This window comes from Uranotaenia lowii, unplaced genomic scaffold, assembly GCF_029784155.1.
Source record: "Uranotaenia lowii strain MFRU-FL unplaced genomic scaffold, ASM2978415v1 HiC_scaffold_253, whole genome shotgun sequence".
NCBI classification, from domain to species: Eukaryota; Metazoa; Arthropoda; class Insecta; order Diptera; family Culicidae; genus Uranotaenia; species Uranotaenia lowii.
Window position 1 is genome coordinate 1 of NW_026598150.1, and position 22,265 is coordinate 22,265.

At 36.3% G+C, this 22,265-nt stretch overlaps 3 protein-coding genes across 3 annotated transcripts; 1 reads left to right on the forward strand and 2 right to left on the reverse strand.

The window, feature by feature from the left end:
• The first annotated feature begins 10,613 nt into the window (after positions 1–10,613).
• LOC129759717 (DCN1-like protein 1) lies at positions 10,614–12,602 on the forward strand. The gene is made up of 3 exons (XM_055757233.1): positions 10,614–10,752; positions 10,928–11,512; positions 11,573–12,602. The coding sequence occupies exons 1-3, from the start codon at positions 10,750–10,752 to the stop codon at positions 11,921–11,923; spliced, it is 939 nt and encodes a 312-aa protein (XP_055613208.1). The 5' UTR covers positions 10,614–10,749; the 3' UTR covers positions 11,924–12,602.
• Positions 12,603–12,949: 347 nt separating this feature from the next.
• LOC129759716 (protein RFT1 homolog) lies at positions 12,950–15,481 on the reverse strand. Its single transcript, XM_055757232.1, has 4 exons — positions 15,165–15,481; positions 14,827–15,035; positions 14,141–14,636; positions 12,950–14,077 (listed from the first exon to the last, which is right to left on the reverse strand). The coding sequence occupies exons 1-4, from the start codon at positions 15,222–15,224 to the stop codon at positions 13,160–13,162; spliced, it is 1,683 nt and encodes a 560-aa protein (XP_055613207.1). The 5' UTR covers positions 15,225–15,481; the 3' UTR covers positions 12,950–13,159.
• Positions 15,482–17,212: 1,731 nt separating this feature from the next.
• Positions 17,213–18,751, reverse strand: LOC129759715 (cyclin-C). Its single transcript, XM_055757231.1, has 3 exons — positions 18,512–18,751; positions 18,011–18,451; positions 17,213–17,953 (listed from the first exon to the last, which is right to left on the reverse strand). The coding sequence occupies exons 1-3, from the start codon at positions 18,656–18,658 to the stop codon at positions 17,744–17,746; spliced, it is 798 nt and encodes a 265-aa protein (XP_055613206.1). The 5' UTR covers positions 18,659–18,751; the 3' UTR covers positions 17,213–17,743.
• Positions 18,752–22,265: the final 3,514 nt, after the last annotated feature.

Consider the following 22,265-nt stretch of genomic DNA (forward strand, 5'->3'; position numbering starts at 1 on the left):
GGGGAAAAGTGTCCAAATGAGCCACTTGTAGTAAAAACAAAAATTGGAGTAAGGTACACCGGGGTAAGTGTGGACGCGGGGTAAGTGTGGACGATGGCTATTAAAACAATACTGTGCACTATTCTCTCAAACTTTTTAATGCAGAATGTTGAATTTACTTGTAGTCTATCCCATAACTGTGAAAAAGTTACGATTCAGACAATGACGGATGTTTACAGCGACTTTTTTGTAATTTTCTATTTTCAACTATGATGTCGAGTTGACGTGCATCTTTTTCAATTGCAAATTTCTCGTAAACTAGCTGGCTCTCGATGAAAAACTCTACGTTGAAACAATCCTTAGATTCCAAACAATCAGTTAGGAAAAGAAACGGCGGTGAAAAATGAAGAAAAAAGAGTTTATTTATAAAAAAAACTAAAATTTTGTCTCCAACCCCTGCCTGGGGTAAGTGTGGACGGCTTTGAAAAGACTTGATGTTTACACATTTTTTCAATTTTCTGTCCTTTATCCTTCATGAATTGTATTATTTAGCTATATTTAGCATTCGGATCATGAAAAGTTGGGTAAAGTGCTTGTTTGTTCTGTGTTTTTGATAAATCAGATCTCGTGTGTTGCAACATAAATTACACACAATAATTATTGAAAGATGCCTTACTAATAAATATCATGAGCTTTTTTTCAAAATTTTGGACAGTTCGAGCAATAAAATAACGTATTCAACCAAGAAAACACAATTTTTTTTGAAAATGTCCTGAGAAATCAAAGGGAAAATCTGCCGTCCACACTTACCCCATAAAGCGGGGTAAGTGAAGACACCAGCAGTCCATTACAATTTACGTGATAACTTTTCTCGCTTTGCTTTTATCGAGCTCATCTCTTCAGCGTTTGTAAACAACATGTTCTGCATCACATTGAATGTAATTTTATGAGAATTGCTCCACTGCTGATTTTTTAATGATTTTTTAAAGTTGAACTATGCGAAAAACCGTCCACACTTACCCCGGTGTACCTTACATCAATCGATTCAGTCGAAATGTTTACATAAATAAATATGGTTTATATGATTTTTTGTGGTAAGGCAGATTGCTACAATCGGATTTCTACCTTTACACCTGAAAAAATAGCGAACATCGGTCAAAATGAGGCTTTTAGATTAATTTTATCAAAAAGCGGCATAATGGCCACCTTCAGGAAAACGCTTATTTAACCATAGAGAACATCTATTATGTGTGAATTACATCATTGTTTCGTCTATTCGTCTATTGCCTAATTGGATGAAACTTGAAAAAGTAGATAAAAACGTTTAGAAATGCATTTGAAATTTTTTTTTTTTGCCGAAAGCTGAAAACCAGTCACTGTAGGGGCATAATTTTTTTGCTTTTATCTGGGATTTTAAGTAGGGGCATAATGAGAACCCCCCCTGGGGCAGTATAAGCACCATTAATTGAGGCACGATGAGCGTTTTCTGCCGGGAAATCTAGCAGCGATTTCGACTCGATGAAGTCAACTGAATAATAGAGCTTCGATTTAACACATGCTCTGCTCATACATTATGTTTCTGGTGTTTTGTTTGACGGATGATGCTACTAGCCGTAGCAAACAAAAAAATCAATCATGAAAGATATATGAAAGAAATCCCGGAATCGAACTCGAGTATAATGATTACTTCTCCGACACCTTACCACAGAGAACCAGAGTTCGGGCTGGAGCCCCAACCGTGTGTAAAAATACCAACCGTGATTTCAAAATAAACGACGCCATTTTCGCAACTTAGCTAAGAGCCACCAGATGTCGTTACCGGTACTTTTATTTTTTCCATTTTTTCTACACGCTCAGACGATAGTACCTTCAACGAGTGAAAAATGCGCTCAAAGCCAAATTTATTTTCAGTCACTCAATCGGGTATTAAAATAATTGTATGGTTTTTCAGTTTTTGGCCTGTGTTTGTTTTTGTCGACATGAAATTCACTACATCAAGACTAAATTGATTTTTTTTTTAATAATTTAGAATAAACTTCGATGATGAACACAAATTTAAAAATTCGTTCAGTATTCTTTTTTCTTTCACAAAATTGTTAATTCGGTAGGATTGGTGAAAAATTGGCGCATGGTGTTATCGGATATCTATAATAAGTATAATAGAAGGGGGAATAATTGAAAAATTTATGAAATTTTGATATCGAGTTGCTTTTAAATGCTTTTTGCTATTCCCTTAAATTCTTCGAATTTTTAGGTGTCCGGGTGACCTCCATGCAATTACTTGGCTCTGCCTAAGAGGCCAAATTCAATATTAAGAAGCTATTCCAACTTTCAAATATTTTCGGAAGTAGGTACTGAAGTCCTATCCTGGCAAAAATGACGCGATGTTTACATGCCAGAATTTCGCAATGTTCGAACGAAGATGATACTTTCGATTAATAAGATTTGAAATGCTTATAATTAACACATCATACGGAAATCCTGCGGCAAATGTTAACTGAACTATTATTGAAATTATAATTCATATTAAAACAGACACTTAATTAAAATCTTAGATGAACTTTCTCTTCAATCAACTAAATAATGTTTGCTTTTTTTCTCAAACAAAATGAGGCATCAGTGCCAAATTCATTCATTTTGTTGCTTTTTCTACACCCCAAAAATAAGAAAACTAACTGAACTCTGTGTTGGTGCGTCCTGGAAGCAAATTTTTGGTTATTTATGTTCTGAGTGTTCTCAACTGTTGACAAAAAAATTCGACAACAACAGCTGAGTCACTTAGCTAAGAGCCACTAGATGGTGCTGTTTTTAGTCCAATTTTAACGGTTTTAAAATGGCCGACGATTCAAATTCTTACACACGGATTCGACACATATTTGTTCGGGGCCCGTTCTCTGGTTCTCTGTGACCTTACTAATAGGCCAAATTGACAGATGAAACAAGTCAAGCTGTAGCTCTATTATTCAGGTGACATCATCGAGTTGAATTCGCTGCAGCAGAAAACGCTCATCGTGCCCTGATTAATAGTGCTCTGTTCGCCCCAGGTTAACAAATTTAAGTAAAAAAGCATTTTAAAATTGATGAAAGTGAAAAATAAAAAAAATTATGATGGTGAAAATTGAGAAACGATGTGTAAATCATGTTGCAGTGCGACATGAAAATCCCCACTGTGCAACGATATTTATGAGCAGTTCACGTTTTACGTCCTCTCTCGCTTGTGATATAGCTCAGTTGGCAAGCCCGTTGTCTTCTGAGCCGATCTCCGAGAGTTCGAGCCCAAGAGTAAACATCGAACACAGTGGTACCGGATAAGTTTTTCAATAACTGTCCGCAAACTGCAACGTTGATATAAAGTCGCGAATATCATAAAGATGGCAAAACGACTATAATAATCGAAACAAAACAAAAAAATAGTCCTCTCCATAAAAGTAGGCCAAAGCTTTCGATGCCTGTCATTGGGTTTACCTTTGCAGATTTGATTACCATATTTTAAACACCATATTTACTTTTTTCCATGATTTTAACCAGGGACAGGATTATGTCATAGTCACGAGCCAAAATTGCGACTAGTGACCCATTTTTTTCCTCACATGTCGTTAGTTTAAGATTTTTCGAAATGAAAGCATGCTATGAATGATTGTTTTGGTAAAGAAAGATTTTTCCAATGTCATTGATCATTGAGTATTTGACCCGAATGACAATTGTTAAAGGGTCTTTAATAAATATTAATAATAATAATAATAATTATTATAGTAATAATAACTATAATAATAATTATAATAACAATTATTGATCATTGAGATCTTCAATATTTCTGTCATGACATGATGGTTCAAATGGGTCATGAGAAATATCACCAGTACAATGTTTGGCAACTTTGTTTGCCAAGCTAATTTTCAATATGCTGTACTATGACAAACGCTAAGGGGGCATCCATTAATTACGTAACGCTCCTAGGGGGGGAGGGAGTAAGCTCGATCGTTACGAATTGTGACATAGGGGAGGGGGGGAGGTATGCTCATCGTTACGTAAAGATTTTTTCCTTAAAAATTTCAGTTTACTTAATCGCAGCTATTTTGATGTCATGCAATTTTGGCAGAATGATAAGCAAAACAAAATCAGCTTAAAATTTGTAAGCTTCAACATGTTTGTTATCTTTTCTCTTTAAATATTCTGAGATAGACTTCTTAATATGTGTATTGGATATCCGTGAAATAACTGTTGGAAACCCGAATATTAGGTATATTTCCCCTCTAGAACTCAATGCAACCTTAATACGGAATTTTAATTAATTTTTCTCAATTGATTTAAAAATGCAATTTTGGTTATTCCGAGGAATACTACTAAGTGGAATATTTTTTGCATAACCAGTTATGCTCCTAAAACAAAATAAATAGAACAAGGTAGATCATCAGCTAACAAGCACAGAGCAATTCGTATTAGGACAATCATTTGTTTTTATCAGAAAGTTATCATCAATGAGTACTGAGAAGCGATTTGGGTAGATAATAATATTAATAAAAAAATTTATGTTAAAATATTTTTTTACTTCGAAAATGAGTATTCAAAAACATGAGAAGATGTGGGGGGGGGGGGGAGTAACTTTCAGCGTTACGTAATTTTCATAGGGGTGTGCATCGAAGCGTTTCGATTTGTGACATACGGGGGGGAGGGGGTCAAAAAAGTTCATTTTTTGCGTTACGTAATTTATGGATGCCGCCTAACTAACAATAGTATAAAAAATGAAAATAGAGATAAGCGTTTTTAAAGCCTTTTTTTAATATTCCACTTGGTTCCGAATGGTGGTTAGACCAAGTGGAGCGTAATCTAACGAACGTGGGGTGCCCGAGAAATTGGAGAACGGCTGCCATGAACCGAGTGAATTTTAGGAATTATGTTCGTCAAGTTATGTCGTGAGACGGTATACTATGTAAATAAAATTAAAAAAATAAATAAGAATTTGTTCCGAATTTTATTCATTGCCCACTCTTCTCATACGTGAAATTTATTTACATCACCTGAATGAGAATAATATTAACATTCACATTATCGGAATATTTCTGTCATGCATGATCCATTACAAATAATTTTTTTCCAAAATACATTCCAAAATATACTTCGCCGTCCTTATGAATGACTGAATATTTTCAAGACTGATTTTAACACATTATTAGAGCCTAGAGCAAACGCAGCAGAGTGAGCATATGGCTCTTTCCAGTGGACCGATTTTTTATACACACTAATTCGCGCACCGGTTGGGTGGGCAGCGCGGGCGGGTCTGAATCGTTACATTGAGAATAAACTCAACGAAGAAAACGTTGATTTATGTAAATAACTACTTAAAAGTTTTCGTTTATTTTACTCTGGCACCAGTAGAAAAACTTCGTCTAAAATCGTCGTCCGGGATGATGCATATAGGGGGAAGTCGTCTATGGCCGGACATCGCCTATGGCCGGACAACATAGATTTTTCGAAAACACAATATCCTAATAATGTTTTAACATCATGAAAATAAAGTAAATAGTAGCCGTATATGGTGTTCGAAATATGGTAATCCAATCTGATAAGGGAAGCCAATGATAGGCATCAAAAGCTTTTGCCTAGTAGTACGGAGAGGATCGCCTAAACTTTGCATTTGTATCATGGTCAGTTTTTGCGGCTTGTAAAATTTGAACTGCACATGAACGACAACGTTGATTGGTTATCTTTCGACTACAGTAAATCTAAGATAACAAAACGGAAGTTCAAACGAAATATTAGGAAAAGTTAAAAAAATGGGATTTTTCTATGACCGGACACCAAATTGTTGTCTATGACCGGACAAGAAAATATTCAAAACCATAGATGATTTCAACTTGAAACTTTTATTTTTTCATCGTTATTGCATCTTGAAAAGGTTAGCAGAAGATAAGGATTCAATAACGAAACTATTTTGGTCCTCTGAGAAATTTTAAATTTTGCTGTCCGGTCATAGACAATTTTTCTCAAGTTTTTTCGAAACCAATGTTTCATTCTGGTTAGTCAAAGAAACTTTTATGAATGGCTTCATAGAACGTTCAGTATTGGAAAACACATACTCACAAGACCTGTGCAAAAAATTTCAGTCATTTTGCTACGTTTTTGTGCGACTGGTGACAACTTTGGTGAAGTAATTCGTAGTGTCCGGCCATAGACAACACTTTTGGAAATGAGTGAAAACTAACATGAAATGATTTCTCTTTCCACATGAATATGTTGTAAATTAATTTTTTCTAATATATTTAAGTGATCATAATATTGATACTCTTCAAATCAGTAGAGGAACCAATATTTACAAAAATCTATTTTTGAGGTTATTGCTTAAAAACCTTAAGTGTCCGGTAGTAGACAACTTCCCCCTATATTATCTGCGTCGTCCCCGGTGACGGCTTTGTTTGTTTATGAGATAAAAGTGTGTCCCCGTGCCAGTGGAAAATAAACGAAAACGCTATTTGTGGTTAATAAAATTTAAATCAAACCACACAAGATTTCCGCCCAATTTCAACGAAATCGACAACAATGAACATTTTTTAAACGCAGTTTTATTGCGTTTTCGAAAAAATCTATAGTGTCCGACCATAGACAGTTATCCCTATAGAAAACAGAGAATGTTAGAACGATATACACATGTCGGTAGTGAATTTTGTAACTTAAACAAAATTTGTTTGAAAACATTTAATGGAGATTAGCTGGGTCTAAAAGTACGTTTAGAGATCTATGTTTAGATCGTACAAAGTTATCTGAATAATTTATTTGGTTTTTATCGAAAAAAACTTCAAAGGCAATCATGAATGAAAATGGTAGCAGAGAAAGTGAAAGAGAAAGGGTCATTTTATTCGTCATTCGTTTTTATTTAAGTACCTACTTCCAGATTGGTCGCAGACTGTCTGATGCGCAATCAATCTTGCTACACAAGAGGACGTTTTTTACACTCGATACATACTTAATTTTGATTTAATTTATTATTCGAATTTGCGGTAGCCTCAAAGTTGTACAAGATCAAGGACAGTATACTTAAGGATTATTTTTTGTAGCAGATTTAATTGGTATCAATGATGAAAATAGTATCTATTATATTCGCAGGGAGTTAATTTTGCCATGACATACCTGTGTTAGTCCAATAATCAAAGTATTATGGTAGGTAAATATTATCCAAATATTGTTGGGCTATTTATGTTTTTAATTAAAACATACTCACAGCCAGATTAACAGTAGGATTCATGAATTCTGTATTTCTATTTTGTTGAATGTGAAATTTAGAATCGATTGATATTCATAATAATCAAGCACCACACGAAACGCACAGTGGGTCTTAAAATGATTCTGAACGTATTACAGCACCTATATACACATCAACGATCTCACTCACACATTCTACTGATAAAACAACTCTTTCACTGGAGCGAATCGATTCTCTTTCTCTAGCGCACGCGATACGAATTCAACTGGCATTGCAGTTGGTATCTCTATCACACATGTATAGACTTTTCACATCACCAGCATACTCTAGATTTTTCACCATCAATGACCAAATTATGAAATCTTCCAAATCTGCCACTAAAATACTGCATTCATGCAAAAAACTATACAAACGCGTAAGCCGAAATCACCTTCATGCGATAAAACACGAATCTTCCAAAAAACATCACTATCGAGACGAGTTTTTATCACTTTTCATCAGCCGTCAAAGTTCCAAAGAATGTAGAATTGATACGAACGCAATCATCTTTAAACACTATACACGATTCGAGGATGGAGAGAAACTAAACGTAGCATCGAATTTCCATCTGCTGCTTGTTGGCACTGGCTGGACAGCAGCGCAGCCCTCTCTTCGGATTCGACCAACATATTTTAGCTTCGATCAATCGTAGGTAGAAATTGGTTTCTACTGGTTTCTGTCAACTGGAAGTTGTTCAATGAGCCAATGTTTTGGTCGAAACCCACACTGAACCCAAATTCACTCTTAAAATACACATGATCTTTCACTTAAAAACAAGGATCCAGTGATTTTCTTCCATTCAAGTGCGACATATACATTTCACTTGGCAGTCACTTAAATTTCAAGTGAATTCATCCACATTCACTTCAGTCGTCACTTGAATTTGAAGTGAGAAAAAATATTCACTTCCCCATCACTTGAATTTCAAGTGAATGTTAGGTTGTAATTGTGTTTATTTTCAGAGTTCAAAATGGTAAATTCTAAACAGCAGCGTTTAAAGCTAATGCTGGATTTGGATTTTCCCAATTCTTTAATAGGCGATTTTGGCGGTAGTTTGTGTTAAACGTGATGTAAGAAAAAGTTATTTAAAGGTGTTATCATGTTTCAGCTTGTGGGTAACGAGCCTATAGTAAACAAAGAGACGAAATGTCACGATTGGAATTTTTCCTTTTCTGTCAGTGTCATTCCAATCGAGCAGAACCAAGCAGTCTTAGGCCGATGACATAGTGAGTGCGATGCGATGCGAATTGGCGGAAAATTTAACGGACGCAGCCTATGCGAACTCGAGCGGCGGAACAAATTGACATCTGCTTCGCCGCGTTGAGTATGTCAGGTTTAAGCGATTTACATACATTTTCATCAAATGTGGTTCACCGCATTGAATCGCATTCACCGCATCGCATCGCATCGTATTCACTATGTCATCGGCCTTAAAGGCAGCCCTACAGCAGGGTTGCAAGCTCATTATTTGGAAAGGGATGAGATGGCGCCTCTTTGTTTACAGTCTCTTTACTTGTGGGTTGAACGGGACAGATTTTCTGGTTTGCAGCAGGGAAGATTTAGAAGTCGCACTATCCGCAGTTACCGATCTGTCTTGGGATGACGATGGAATTTTTCAATCAATAAATTTATGGCGAAAGCTTAATGTAAGTATTTGAAATCGAAGTGGTGTTCTATAAATGTTCTTTTATTTAAAAACGCGATAGATAATCAACTAGAAACTTACTTAGAAATTCAGATAAATTTCACTCGAACGTCATAGTGTAATTCACTTGACCGGTCACTTAAGTGAATTCACTTGACCCATCACTTAAAATTCAAATGAAATTACGTATGGCGAGAATTTACTACAGATGTCACTTATTTTTTAAGTGAAAATTATTTTGCGTGCAGGGCTGGAAAGCAGAAAAAGAATGAAAAAATTGCTCAAACGTCAAATTGTTCTGATTAAATCACCGACCAGTGAGTGGGTAACAAATTTTACTTCTTGAAAATGATCTTTATAAAAACTTTTTTTTTAAATCTTTGGGTAATTTTTCATTGAACATTTCATTTCATTCAAGGCTGATAAATTTCAGTCAATTTCGTTCGAGCCTGACTCAGTGACTCCTGACCAACGCCTAAGAGCATCTGTATACGTGGTCCAAACAGCCGGTTTAGACCCAAATTCCGACCCGAGCAACCGCACTGGTGATCCATTATACCAGTTTCAACTCAACTTTTTTTAGAGTTGGTATAAGGATTGATCCAAAACTGATGAGATTTGGATCCAATTTGACGTAGAGTGCCTATAAGAAGAGTGACGACAATGTCAAAATTGGAATAGCGATGAGCTGTCAGTGTCATTCCAAACGAACAAATGACCTGTCAAATTCAGCCTTCTCAGGCAGAATTTGACAGGTCATTTGTTCGTTTGGAACGACACTGACAGCTCATCGCTATTCCAATTTTGACATTGGCGTCACTCTTCTTATAGGCACTCTAATTTGACGCAGTTCTAAACCGTTTGACAGTTAATGGAACACGAGTGCAGTTGCCAGTTTTTTCATTGGATCGGATCTAATTTCTTTGGTTCAATTCTTGTATAAATTAGACCCAAGAATAGACCACGAATACAGATGCTCTAAGGGCATCTGTATTCGTGATCTATTCTTGGGTCTAATTTATACAAGAATTGAACCAAAGAAATTAGATCCGATCCAATGAAAAAACTGGCAACTGCACTCGTGTTCCATTAACTGTCAAACGGTTTAGAACTGCGGCAAATTGGATCCAAATCTCATCAGTTTTGGATCAATCCTTATACCAGCTCTAAAAAAAGTTGAGTTGAAACTGGTATAATGGATCACCAGTGCGGTTGCTCGGGTCGGAATTTGGGTCTAAACCGGCTGTTTGGATCACGAATACAGGTGCTCTAAGTAGTCAATGTTATCGAAAGAATATCAAAGTCGTATACGACCAAGCTACAATCACTCTACAATGTTCTCTTAATTTTTATTTATCTTTAGAAAATGTTTTTAAAGTAAGTATGTCCACGTGGATATGACCCAAACCCCTACCCCCCTCGCCGTGGACAAGCGTGGACATTTCCATACCCCCCTCCCCCCCTCAAGTTGTCCACGTGGTATGTGAACGGCCCCTAAAATGTTTTTGAAAAAGTTAATTTAATCATTGTTTGTTTACACAACCCTCTTTTTTCATGCGAAATTTGAATTTTACAGTATATTCAAGGTTCTATGAAACATGATTCGCATAGTATAAACCTTAATATTCATAGTCTTTTTCAAAGGTTTTTCCACTGACCATAGTTTTTCTATGCGGGCATTATTGCCAGTAAAGTCCTAAAGTAGTTACTGTTGAACCAAAAATGGTTTATTTAAAATGAGCGTGCATATTGCGTTAGCAGTGGGTTGTTTTTGAATCTTTTTGCGAATGTCACAAAAATTTATACGGAACCAACTTGTGAAAATTTTTGTTTTTGGTGGAATTTTGCTAAATATTAGCTCCTTCAGGCAGTATTTGATTCAGATAACATGGTAGGTCTTTAAATGAATGAGTTTAGCATTAAAGCAATTATTTTTTATATTGATTTTGATTCTAACTACAAAATCAAAAGCAGAAAATTTCCATTCAAACAATGAACTTTCTAGTAACAAATAAAAATATAGTTTTCCCTTTGAAAACACTGAGTTCAATATTCTATAATTACAGAACAAGCTCAAACTCAATCAAAAGGACAAAGTGAAGAAATTCATCACCCTCACTCAAACTGGTGAGCAAACGGCAATATATTGTTTGCAGAATAATGACTGGAAGCTGGATTTGTCCTGCGACAATTACTTTCAAAATCCAGATGTCTACTATCGAGAATTAGATCGGAAGAAGATCGAACAGCTTTTCAGCCGTTATCGAGATCCAGCAGATCCTAATAAAATTAATTCTGATGGGGTAGTGAAATTTTTAGACGATTTGTACCTTAGTCCGGAATCAAAGTTGGTTCTTATCATAGCATGGAAGTTTAAAGCGGAAGCACAGTGCGAGTTCAGCAAGGATGAGTTCGTTAACGGATTCAGCGATCTCGGAGTCGATAGCGTGGAGAAATTAAAGGCCAAGCTACCACAGCTTGAAATTGACCTAAAAGATCCGATCAAGTTCAAAGATTTCTATCAGTTTACGTTCAACTATGCTAAGGATCCGGGCCAAAAGGGGCTAGATTTAGAAATGGCTATTGTCTATTGGAACATAGTACTTAAAGATAGATTCAAGTTTCTTGACCTTTGGTGCAAATTCTTGGTGGTAAGACAAAAGTTTATATTTGTGCGACTCGTTAATAACATTGTTTTTTTAACTTATTAGGAAAATCATAAACGATCTATACCTAAAGATACATGGAATTTATTGCTGGATTTTGCAACTTATATCGATGACAGCATGTCCAACTACGACGCTGAAGGCGCTTGGCCGGTACTAATCGACGATTTCGTTGAGTGGTGTCAGCAGCAGAATAAACTGAGCAGTACCAACACGTCCTCATCGCCTTCGGCTTCTTCGGTGATCACATCTACTGGTGCGGTTAGTGGAGTGTATCTACCGTCCACGTCTTCGTCGAGCGCTTCGTCGCCAACGTCGGTGACCAATCCCTACAGCTCCAGCAAAGGTAATCCATACAGCAACAGTGGCAGCAGTACGGCCAATATGTACTACTAGACAACTATAAGGATTTGTCTGTTGGTTGGATCGTTTTTTTTTTTCTAGCGGTCGAACTAAGGCAAAAAATGTCTATCAGACTGTGCATTTTAAGATTTTGTTCCTTTCTGGTAATCAGAATCGAAATTCTTGTGTTTGATTCTTGTTTCATTTAAACCCCTCACAAACTATACGCACTTGCACTTGAAAGCCTAGCGACCTATGTCAATTGTCTTTCGTTTTTTGTTACTGTAACTTTGAAAATCATAGGAACTAAATTTGCTTTTAAAGCCAATTTTCCAGTTGGCAACCGTAAGCTGACAAACACTCATCAACCGTGTCAGTCCGCGTTTAGAGTCAGGCCATAGCAGTAGAATTATAATAAAGGGATTAATGATCCTAAGGGATCAAAATCCCAAATAAAAAAAAAGATTATAATAGTTGGATAGAAATCTACAGAGACAGACAATGAAAATCCATACACACCAAGTCAAGCTAATTTCTTTAGAATTTCGCAGTGGAAAAAATCAGTTAAACCATTTGAGTAATAGTGGAAAATATGTTTGTCAAGTTTAAAAATAAGAAAATTTTGGTAGACTTAAAAGACGAACGAAAATTGTTTGAATTCATTAAATGTTAAATACATATATACTACACTATTATAATGATGAGCATCATTAAGCAGTGATGTGTAATGAAACGTGTCTATGTTTTTAAAAGAACAAACGAAAAGAATACCAAATTAAACACATGATATAATAGTTAGGTTTGCGTGGCGTTTTGTGTACATTTAAAAACCATGCATTGGTTGTACGTCTCCCTATTTCCAGCGTAATAAAATATGTGCTCAACATTTTCAATTTCTTCTTACTTTCTATTATTCTATAAAATTTCTTTATCTTAAAATGTTCTTACTAAAAGAACTTAGTTTCACCGATATAGCATCGTTGATATAAGTCGCGAATGCCGCAAAGATGGTAAAACGACTATAATCGGAAAAAAACCTATTTTGAATATGTCATCCAGATAGAATTACGTTGTTGCGGGTTTCAACAAATCTATTTTATATCATCAGAAAACTAAACTAAAATATAATTTACATTCTTACACGATAAGGGAAATGATTTTTTACATTGCAAAGAAGGTCCATCTTTGGTTTAATCTAGAACAAAAAAAACACGATACAGGCGAAATAATCATTTGGACGGTAGTCAACAGAACTAATCTGAAGCATGAAATTGTAGTTTTTATGGCGTTTCATGTCAGACTAAGCTTTCTTTCTCGATATTTGGTTAGACCAGTACGCAGCAAATCACGATTTTCGAAGCTCCATGCGAGAACAGTGATTCCAGTGCAGAAGATTCCTACCAGTATATGATAGAAAATCGATTTAGCCAAGAAATATGATTCGGAGAATTTACACATAAGGCCAGCTACGATCAGGGTTGCTAAAAATATTGGTCCTGGTAGGAATGAGGGAAGTGGATTTGTACCAATGCTTCTGAAGTTAGTTTTGATATAGAACAAGCTGTAACTGATACGGAAGACCATGTTGCAACAGTTGGCCAGTATAAATCCCACTGGACCTAGCCAATTTGTAAGTTGATATGAGAGCAGCAGGAAAGCAATGGAGAAGAATGCCATGTAGTAGTTATAAGTGTCGATTTGTTTAGACGTGTTTGTAGCGAACATATATCCCTCGGTGATGCCGTTCAATGCCAGTAGCACTATCGCCAAAGAGTGCCATCTCAGGAGAACTTCTGGTAGACCACCTTCAACGAAATCAGCTCCTCCGTACAGCAACAAAAGTGTACCGGAGTAACTTTGTCCAAACACAAATCCCAGTAAACCGATAGACGTTACAGTTTTGCAGACATACGACAGCACTTGGTATGCTTCATTGACTTTTTCCCTGTTCTGCTCAGTCAGTTTAATATCCCGAGCAATTGTCTGTGTAAAATAGAAATAACTACTATCCTCAATCGGTCGGAAGATAAATCGTGCTGCCAAACTGCCCATATTGTTGACCACGTCGTACGTCGCTTGTTCACTAAATGTTAAAACTGGACTTATGGACATCACATATTTCTCTCCCTCTGTTAGCACTTGCTTAAGAACGCCTTGTTTAGCAAAACTAAGTACCAACGTTTGAAGTTCAGAATTGAACATGGAGCCCTAAAAATTATGAAAACAATAGGTCATAAATATATCCTCATTCCGTGTCGTGACTAAACCTACCGAGTTAGGTAAAACTGTAGGAAGCATGTCTTTTATCGAAACAAAGGGAAAATCTTCCATATTTTCGTACGTTTCTCCAAATTTCTCTCGCAGTTTGTGCTTGTCGTCAACTTTTTTCAATTCGTTCCGATAGTGCAGCAAACGGGGTATGTAAAAGTGATAGAACAGGTAATTTCCGGCAATAATTGTGACTGCGCTGGTAATCTGTGCGATGCCAAAGGCGTAGATGGTGATGCTTTTATCCAGCAAGACCAGTGCAATGAAGACTGCAGATCTGATGAATATGTGTGATGTGTCCATGACAATTTTCAACTTAACAAAGCAGAAAACTTGGGTCACGAAAATCGGTGCCTCAGCAGTCAACTCAATAACGCAGGCAAAGGCAATGGCGAAACAGCCAAACCGGTACTGCTCGTAGAAATGGTTGTCCACTGCCGATAACCAATTGAGCCACACGTAAAGGCAAGGAAGGGCCAATGCGAAACATATCGGTACGCTGTAATATAGAAAGTTTAAACATTATTTGGAAGATCGTTGAAGTTGTTTGATAATTATCATTGATTAGTAAATTATTCGTATGCGCGAGTTTTACAATTTTGAGTACTTTCTTTCGTTCATATCTATTTAAAAATGTCTCAAGGACAATTTAATTAGAATTTACTGAGGTTGAATCTGTGTAAACTTACGTTATCCAAAGTTGGTTTACCAGCTGCGCCCAAGTGCATTGTTTGTTGTGCCGTGAACTGAGTGAAGCACGAATTATCGCTTCTTTGGAAAGAAACAACAAGGTGCTCTCCAGGAGTAGTAAACGCACATTGGTGATGCCAAGTACATCTCGACCAACACTCCGCACGATAAAGGCGTTGATAGCGAAGGTGATGCAACGGCAAAAAATCTAAAAGTATAGAACACACATTAGATCGAATAGACAAAAAGCTAGAATAAAGCTCACAACAAACATTTGAATGACCTAGAAAAGCTATTCAGTCTTACTGGGTGTATTAAATACTGTACATATTCATACCTGAAATATTATACTAAACGAAGCGTTCTGTAAACTACTGGCAAGAATATTCCGTCCCATGGTCGGTGCCTTCCCTGCAACTAGTTCTGTAACACACTGACAGTTTTATTCGAAGCGGAAAAAGTATACGGCATCACATTTTATATCGTTAAGCTTCAGACCTCGTTGCCTGAGAGCCAATACTTTATTTAGACGTAGATTTACAACCCCACACAGCATGTAACATACATAACAACACTATTTTTCCCTATTTTCACAGATTTTGGCCAGGCTCGCGTATGTGGTTTATCTGCAGTTTATTTGTCTTTGGCTTTCTTTTCGCTTTTCGTCTTTCTGTTGCTTATATTAGCTTTGTTCAATCGTAAGTAGAAATCAGTTTCTACACCCAAAATAATTTTCACTTAAAAAATAAGTGACATCTGTAGTAAATTCTCGCCATACGTAATTTCATTTGAATTTTAAGTGATGGGTCAAGTGAATTCACTTAAGTGACCGGTCAAGTGAATTACACTAGGACGTTCGAGTGAAATTTATCTGAGTTTCTAAGTATGTTTCTAGTTAATTATCTCTCGCGTTTTTAAATAAAAGAACATTTAACGAACAGCACTACGATTTCAAATACTTACATTACGCTTTCGCCATAAATTTATGGCGAAAGGAAAATTCCATCGTAATCCCAAGGCAGATCGGTAACTGCGGATAGTGCGACTTCTAAATCTTCCCTGCTGCAAACCAAAAAACCTGTCCCGTTCAACCCACAAGCTGAAACATGATAACACCTTTAAATAACTTTTTCTTACATCGCTTTTAACACAAACTACCGCCAAAATCGCCTATTAAAGAATTGGGAAAATCCAAATCCAGCATAAGCTTTAAACGCTGCTCTTTAGAATTTGCCATTTCGAACTCTGAAAATAAACACAATTACAACCTGACATTCACTTGAAATTCAAGTGATGGGGAAGTGAATATTTTTTCTCACTTCAAATTCAAGTGACAACTGAAGTGAATGTGAATGAATTCACTTGAAATTTAAGTGACTGCCAAGTGAAATGTATATGTCGCACTTGAATGGAAGAAAATCACTGGATTCTTGTTTTTAAGTGAAAAATCATGTGTATTTTAAGAGTGAATTTGGGTTCAGTGTACTGGTTTCTATCAACTGCAGTAGTAGTAGTGGTAGTTGGTAGTTGCGTTCAATGAGCTAATATTTTGGTTGAAGTAGCCAGGTCTTTGAAGGAATGAAGGAATACGGGAATCCATTTCTACTTGTTTCGACCAGGCTTCATTGAACAGACTCAGAGGTGATTAATTGTCAATCCATTTCTACTTGTTTCAACCCAATAGGCGATGGAAGCGCTGCCGAATTTGGGTGATGGTTCTGCACTAGTGCAAGAGAGATGCAGCTAAAATTTCACCCAACTTTTGACAGATCTTACGGGTTTTTCTTAAGGAGAGAAAGAATAACTTTTCGATTCCATCGCCTATGAGGTACACTTTCCATCACATTGGTTTCAACTTATTTCGACCAGACTTCATTGAACAGACTTATTATTTATCAGCTGTTGTGTTGTTGGAAGTTCAGTCACGCAGCGTGTCATAAACGACAACGTCAGACGTTCGATGTTTTTCTTTTAACCCATTATGAACTATTATGAACAAGAAAATCTAGGCAACATGTTAAATTTGCATCGTTATCCTGATAGTTTCTTTACATTACCATAAACAGCGTGTGGAGAATTAGAAATTTTCTTATCTAATGGTCCTGATGATTGATGAATCACCTAGGAACAGATAAGGATAAGAAAGATAAGACCAGAGAGATTGACACTTTGACACGCATAATCTAAAATTATGCCAAACAAGCGTGTGCTGCTTAAGCCTAGTTCACACTGTAGGCAACATGAACTGCGATATTTGTTATGAGACGAACTTAGTTATCTGTTGTTGTTGGAAACCTGAGACTTTTGTGCATGAGATGCTTTTAGGGCATAGGGTACCTGCAATTCGCAATGCACGGGAATGAAAAACAACGGAGAGATGAAATGTATCATAATAATATACTATTTATTTAACGATAATCAGAATTTCACTTCCAACGCCTTTATCGGTAACAGGAGATGGATTTCGTTCTTCGTTTCGATTAATTTTTCCTCATTCGCTATAGTTGAATATTATGTCTCTAATTTTATGAATATTGGTGTTCATCTCTCTATGCTTTTTTACATCTTTAGGAAACCTTTTTCATGCCAGCTTAGTTCAAATTTAGCTTCTTACTTGTTTGTATTGATAAATTCTTGTTTGAATTCCTCATATCTGTAGTATTCGGTTTTTTTTCATAAAAATTCTAAATAGAGGCGCAAAACGGGCACAGTGCTGTTTTGTTAAAAATTATTCGAACATACGATAAAAGTGAAAATTAAATTTGTATGTTTGTAAGAAGGTATACGTTTTATTGATTTTTTTTTTAATAAAACTTCCTGTGAAAAGGAATGAATATTAATGTTTAAGGATGAGTTAAATAAAAATTTATGTATTGAATAAGAGGAAATGTAGTAAAACATAGTTGAGCCGACAAATCACCGTTGTGGGGCCGGTTTGGGCTTTGGCATTTTTTCGAGCAAACTTTGAATCTCTTTCTCGTCGTAGCTTTTCCATAGCTCAAACAGATTCAAAATAGCACGAGCAATTTCTTGCACCTTCTCCATGTCAACATTCAGTTCGGCGAACCAAGCCTTCAGTTCTTTTTGCAAAATAACACAAGCTATTTGCAGGCAGCCGATGGCGATCTGTAAGAGTGTTTTTAGTATTAGCTTATTCATAATCTGCTTGTACAAGTGCAATACCTGATACGGCGGATACAATAAACTGACATCAGTTCGTAATGAATCGTTTATCAATCGCCAGGTTAGAGTCAGCAATTGCTCCTCTTGTCCAATATCCTGGATTAATTGCAGCAGCGGTCGATATGGTTGGTAAACAATCAGACAACAGTCCAAATTCTCCAACAGGTAGAATTCACACTCCAGAATGTGGTTCGTACGGTAGGGAAACTCCTGCTGGTAGGCGTACCCAAATTTATTCTTGATCACTGTCTGGCAGGTGGATATAAGCCGGGAGTTAGAAATAACTCCGAATTCCTCTACTTTGGAGGCCAACAGAATGCAAGTCGGGGCCAGCAGGAGCGGGTCGATGCATTTCAGAGAATTTCTTGCATAAAAGCGCTTAAAGTATACAGTGGCCGTGGCGATTACCTGTTGGCGCAGTTTTAACTGTTCACCTAAGACCTGAATTTTGGATGGTAAAGTTTGTTTACAGTTCAACTATTGTTAAAATATTTTGTTTACCTGAATTACATTAGCAAAAAACATAAAAATTTTCTGGTACTCTTCTTCGTTTAAAGATTTTAAGTCATGCTGTCGCTCACGTATAAGGTCCTGCTTGTCCAAAATCCACTGCTGATGGTGAGAACTTTCCCAAAAATTACCAGCCATTGTGATGCAGTCAACAAAAACAAATTTTTTGATTAATTTTTTGTTTCGAAATTTTCAAGCGTCTATATAGAAAAAAGGACTTCTGGTAACCTTTTGATGTCGAACATTTTGACATTTTGGACATTTTTTCGAAACACCGGCGAAGTGCACGATAAATCACGAAAACTTGAATAAGAGTATAAAGATAGGTCCTACGCCGTTTGGCATAAAGTCATTTGGCATAAAGCCGTTTGGCATAACGTCGTTTGGCATAAAAGTCGTTTGGCATAAAGTCGTTTGGCATAAAGTCGTTTGGCATAATGGCCGTTTGGCATAATGGTCATTTGGCATAATGTCCGTTTGGCATAATGGCCGTTTGGCATAAAAATATAAAAATTTATAAGGTAACATAAAATGTTGCTAAATATTAAAATACATAAGTTTTTTTTTTCAATTTACCGATTTTCTAGGTTTAATCAAATCCCTAGGAAGGTCCCGTGTTTCTAGGTTTACCCAAAGCTAGGGACAATCCCCTAGCCCGGTCCGCAACGCGAAGCGTAAGGACCATACTTCATTTTAGTTCGAACGCGAAGCGTGAGGAGGCTTCCTCGAAATTTTGATACATCATTTTAGAACGGCCATGTCTTTCTAGGTTTATTCAAAGCCCTAGGAAGGTCCCGTGTTTCTAGGTTTACCCAAAGCTAGGGACAATCCCCTAGCCCGGTCCGCAACGCGAAGCGTAAGGACCATACTTCATTTTAGTTCGAACGCGAAGCGTGAGGAGGCTTCCTCGAAATTTGGATCCATCATTTTAGGACGGCCATGTCTTTCTAGGTTTATTCAAAGCCCTAGGAAAGTCCCGTGTTTCTAGGTTTACCCAAAGCTAGGGACAATCCCCTAGCCTGGTCCGCAACGCGAAGCGTAAGGACCATATTTTATTTTAGTTCGAACGCGAAGCGTGAGTAGGCTTCCTCGAAATTTTTATCCATCATTTTATGCCAAACGGCCATAATGCCAAACGGCCATTATGCGAAATGACCATTATGCCAAACGACCATTATGCCAAACGGCCATTATGCCAAACGACTTTATGCCAAACGACTTTTATGCCAAACGGCGTTATGCCAAACGGCGTTATGCCAAACGGCTTTATGCCAAATGACTTTATGCCAATCGGTATACAATCATAAAGATATAGGGTGGTATGAAAAAAACTTAGTAATTGCTTTTGCTAAACTGAATCGAGCAGTCGAGCAGTCGCTTAAAGCAATTACTTCGGTTGTTATGAATAAAGTTTTTTTTGACAGCTGTTTTCTCAGTCAGGAGCTTTTACTTTTAGAACAAGCTAGTTTGGTATGAATAAAGCTCAAATCTGAAGCAATTGCTCGACAAATTTCATAGTAATTGCTTCATTTTCTAAGCATGCTCGGTAGCAGACTTTTCCAATAAAAAATTCTTCAATAACGTCATGAACTTATCAAATTAGCAATATTTCACTTCAAAACAATTCAAAAAGGTATTTTCAACATGGATAAAGAAAAGTCGAAGTGATAACCCAATTTTTTTCATATTCCTGTCGTTGTATAATATGATTCGTCTAAGATGACAATAAACAAATCAATTAGTAAATATTTCAAATTAAAAAAAATCCGGCTATAGTGGAAGAAGTCCCAATTGGCTCAAAGTAAGAAATAAATTGTAATAATTTAAAACATTATACAGATCTCTCATTTTTAATAACTTTTTATAATCCTATGATTTAAAAAAAAAATCTAAATTAAAATGCGGGCCTATTGCCTATTTTGTATACATCGGATTATCCCGATCCGAATACATGTGGGAGAGCTTATGATAAATATTAAAGTTGCCATTTTTGTTTGACAATATTCGAATATGTATTCATTTTTCTTTAAACATCAACATACGAGCACTCATTAACAAAAAATTCCGGTCGTTCTTACACGCACCACCCGCTTCGTCGACTTCAAGGCTACTTTAGCCGTACTTTTCAATTTTCTGATCGTCTTCTTTCATTTTACTTTAGAAAACTTCAGATTCTGCTGGTTGGATAGCTCTATTTTTCGAAGCAAAAGCTATGTTCTAAGACTTTAGTACACATCCGCTAAGCAAATGTTTATTCATACCAAACTAAGCAAATGCTTTGGACTTTTGCTTTGATTGATTTCGAGCTAAGTAAAAGCTATCGAAGCAATTGCTAAACCTTATTCATACCACTAATAGGTACATTTATTTCATAAGGGCGAAACTACACAGCAAGAAAAATTCATGTAAATTTAGATCGAAAACGATGCACGAAAACGGAACATCGATTTCGATGTAAAATTCTATCACGGTTTATTTTTTTCCAGGATGTAATTTTTGAGGCGTGTAAATTTAGATTGAAATCAATGCACGAGTTCGGATCACAAAAGCCGTCGTGTAAAAATACACAGGGATGTAAATTTTTAAATTTTTATCGTAAATATTGATATTTTTGCTAATTATTCAGGTTTTTGCTTTTGTCTTTGAATGAATACGCCCACATGTATTATTTTTAATTCACATTTATTTACAAAACTGAAAATTAAAACACCATCACGGAAAGCGTGATGGAAAGCTGGAATTGTTGTTGCATCCGGATTCCCAGCCCGGGGATGTTTTTACTGCAGTTCAGCGTCATCAGTATCCTCGTATGGTTCCGGAAAATCATGATCTTTCGCTTAGCACTTGGACACTTGAATTGATCTGACAAAAGTTTCTCCGGATAATAACTGTCCGGATATCAGACTCTGCCAAAAAAATCTGACCTTGCTGTAATGGAGAAAAAACTAGTAGTCAGTTTCAACCGCATTCTTCATTTCACGTATACTTACGACTTTAAAAGACTCTAGAAGTGCTGCTGTAGGTAGCTACGCTTTTGATCGACTCGTTTCCGAATAATTTTTCGACTTGTTTACTTTGTGCGCAAACTAACGAAATATAAAAAGGCAGAAGTTAAATATTTGCATTCAATTTTAAATCAAACAGATCTAACTTTACACTGTTTGTGACATAAATTTCATTGACTGGTTGATTTTTGCATGACGCAATGTAAAATTACATCAAAACAGTTTATTTCTATCCTATTTTTGAAATAAGTCTAATATTACATCAAAAGGAGTTCAAAATTACATCTTTTTGCATTTATACTCAAGAAAAAATAGATCACTCGTTTTTTAGATTACGTGTACTTTTAGAAATTTTTTGCTGTGTAGCAGTTAGCTCGAAACGAGAAAAACGCGTTTGAAATTTCGGAACATCGTCAAATCCTATTTGAAAAATCGATCACTTTTTGTTCAACAAAATCAAAAATGTGCATTATATTCACTTATTGTTCATTGGTTATCAAGAACTTCCTCAACGGAAGAGTATGCTCATGCGGCTCCCCAGCTCCTCAACTGCACGGTATTAATTTAAGACGGGAGGAGAGGAAGATTGAGAAAGTTTGTATAAAAATAAGTTGATTAAATGAATCCATTTCAATAAGTGTTTTGAGAAAAACTATTAATCCGAGAATCTGTTTGTATTCATTTATAAATACAGAACATTATGATTTTTATTGATGAAAATCCCCGAAAAAATGATTGAT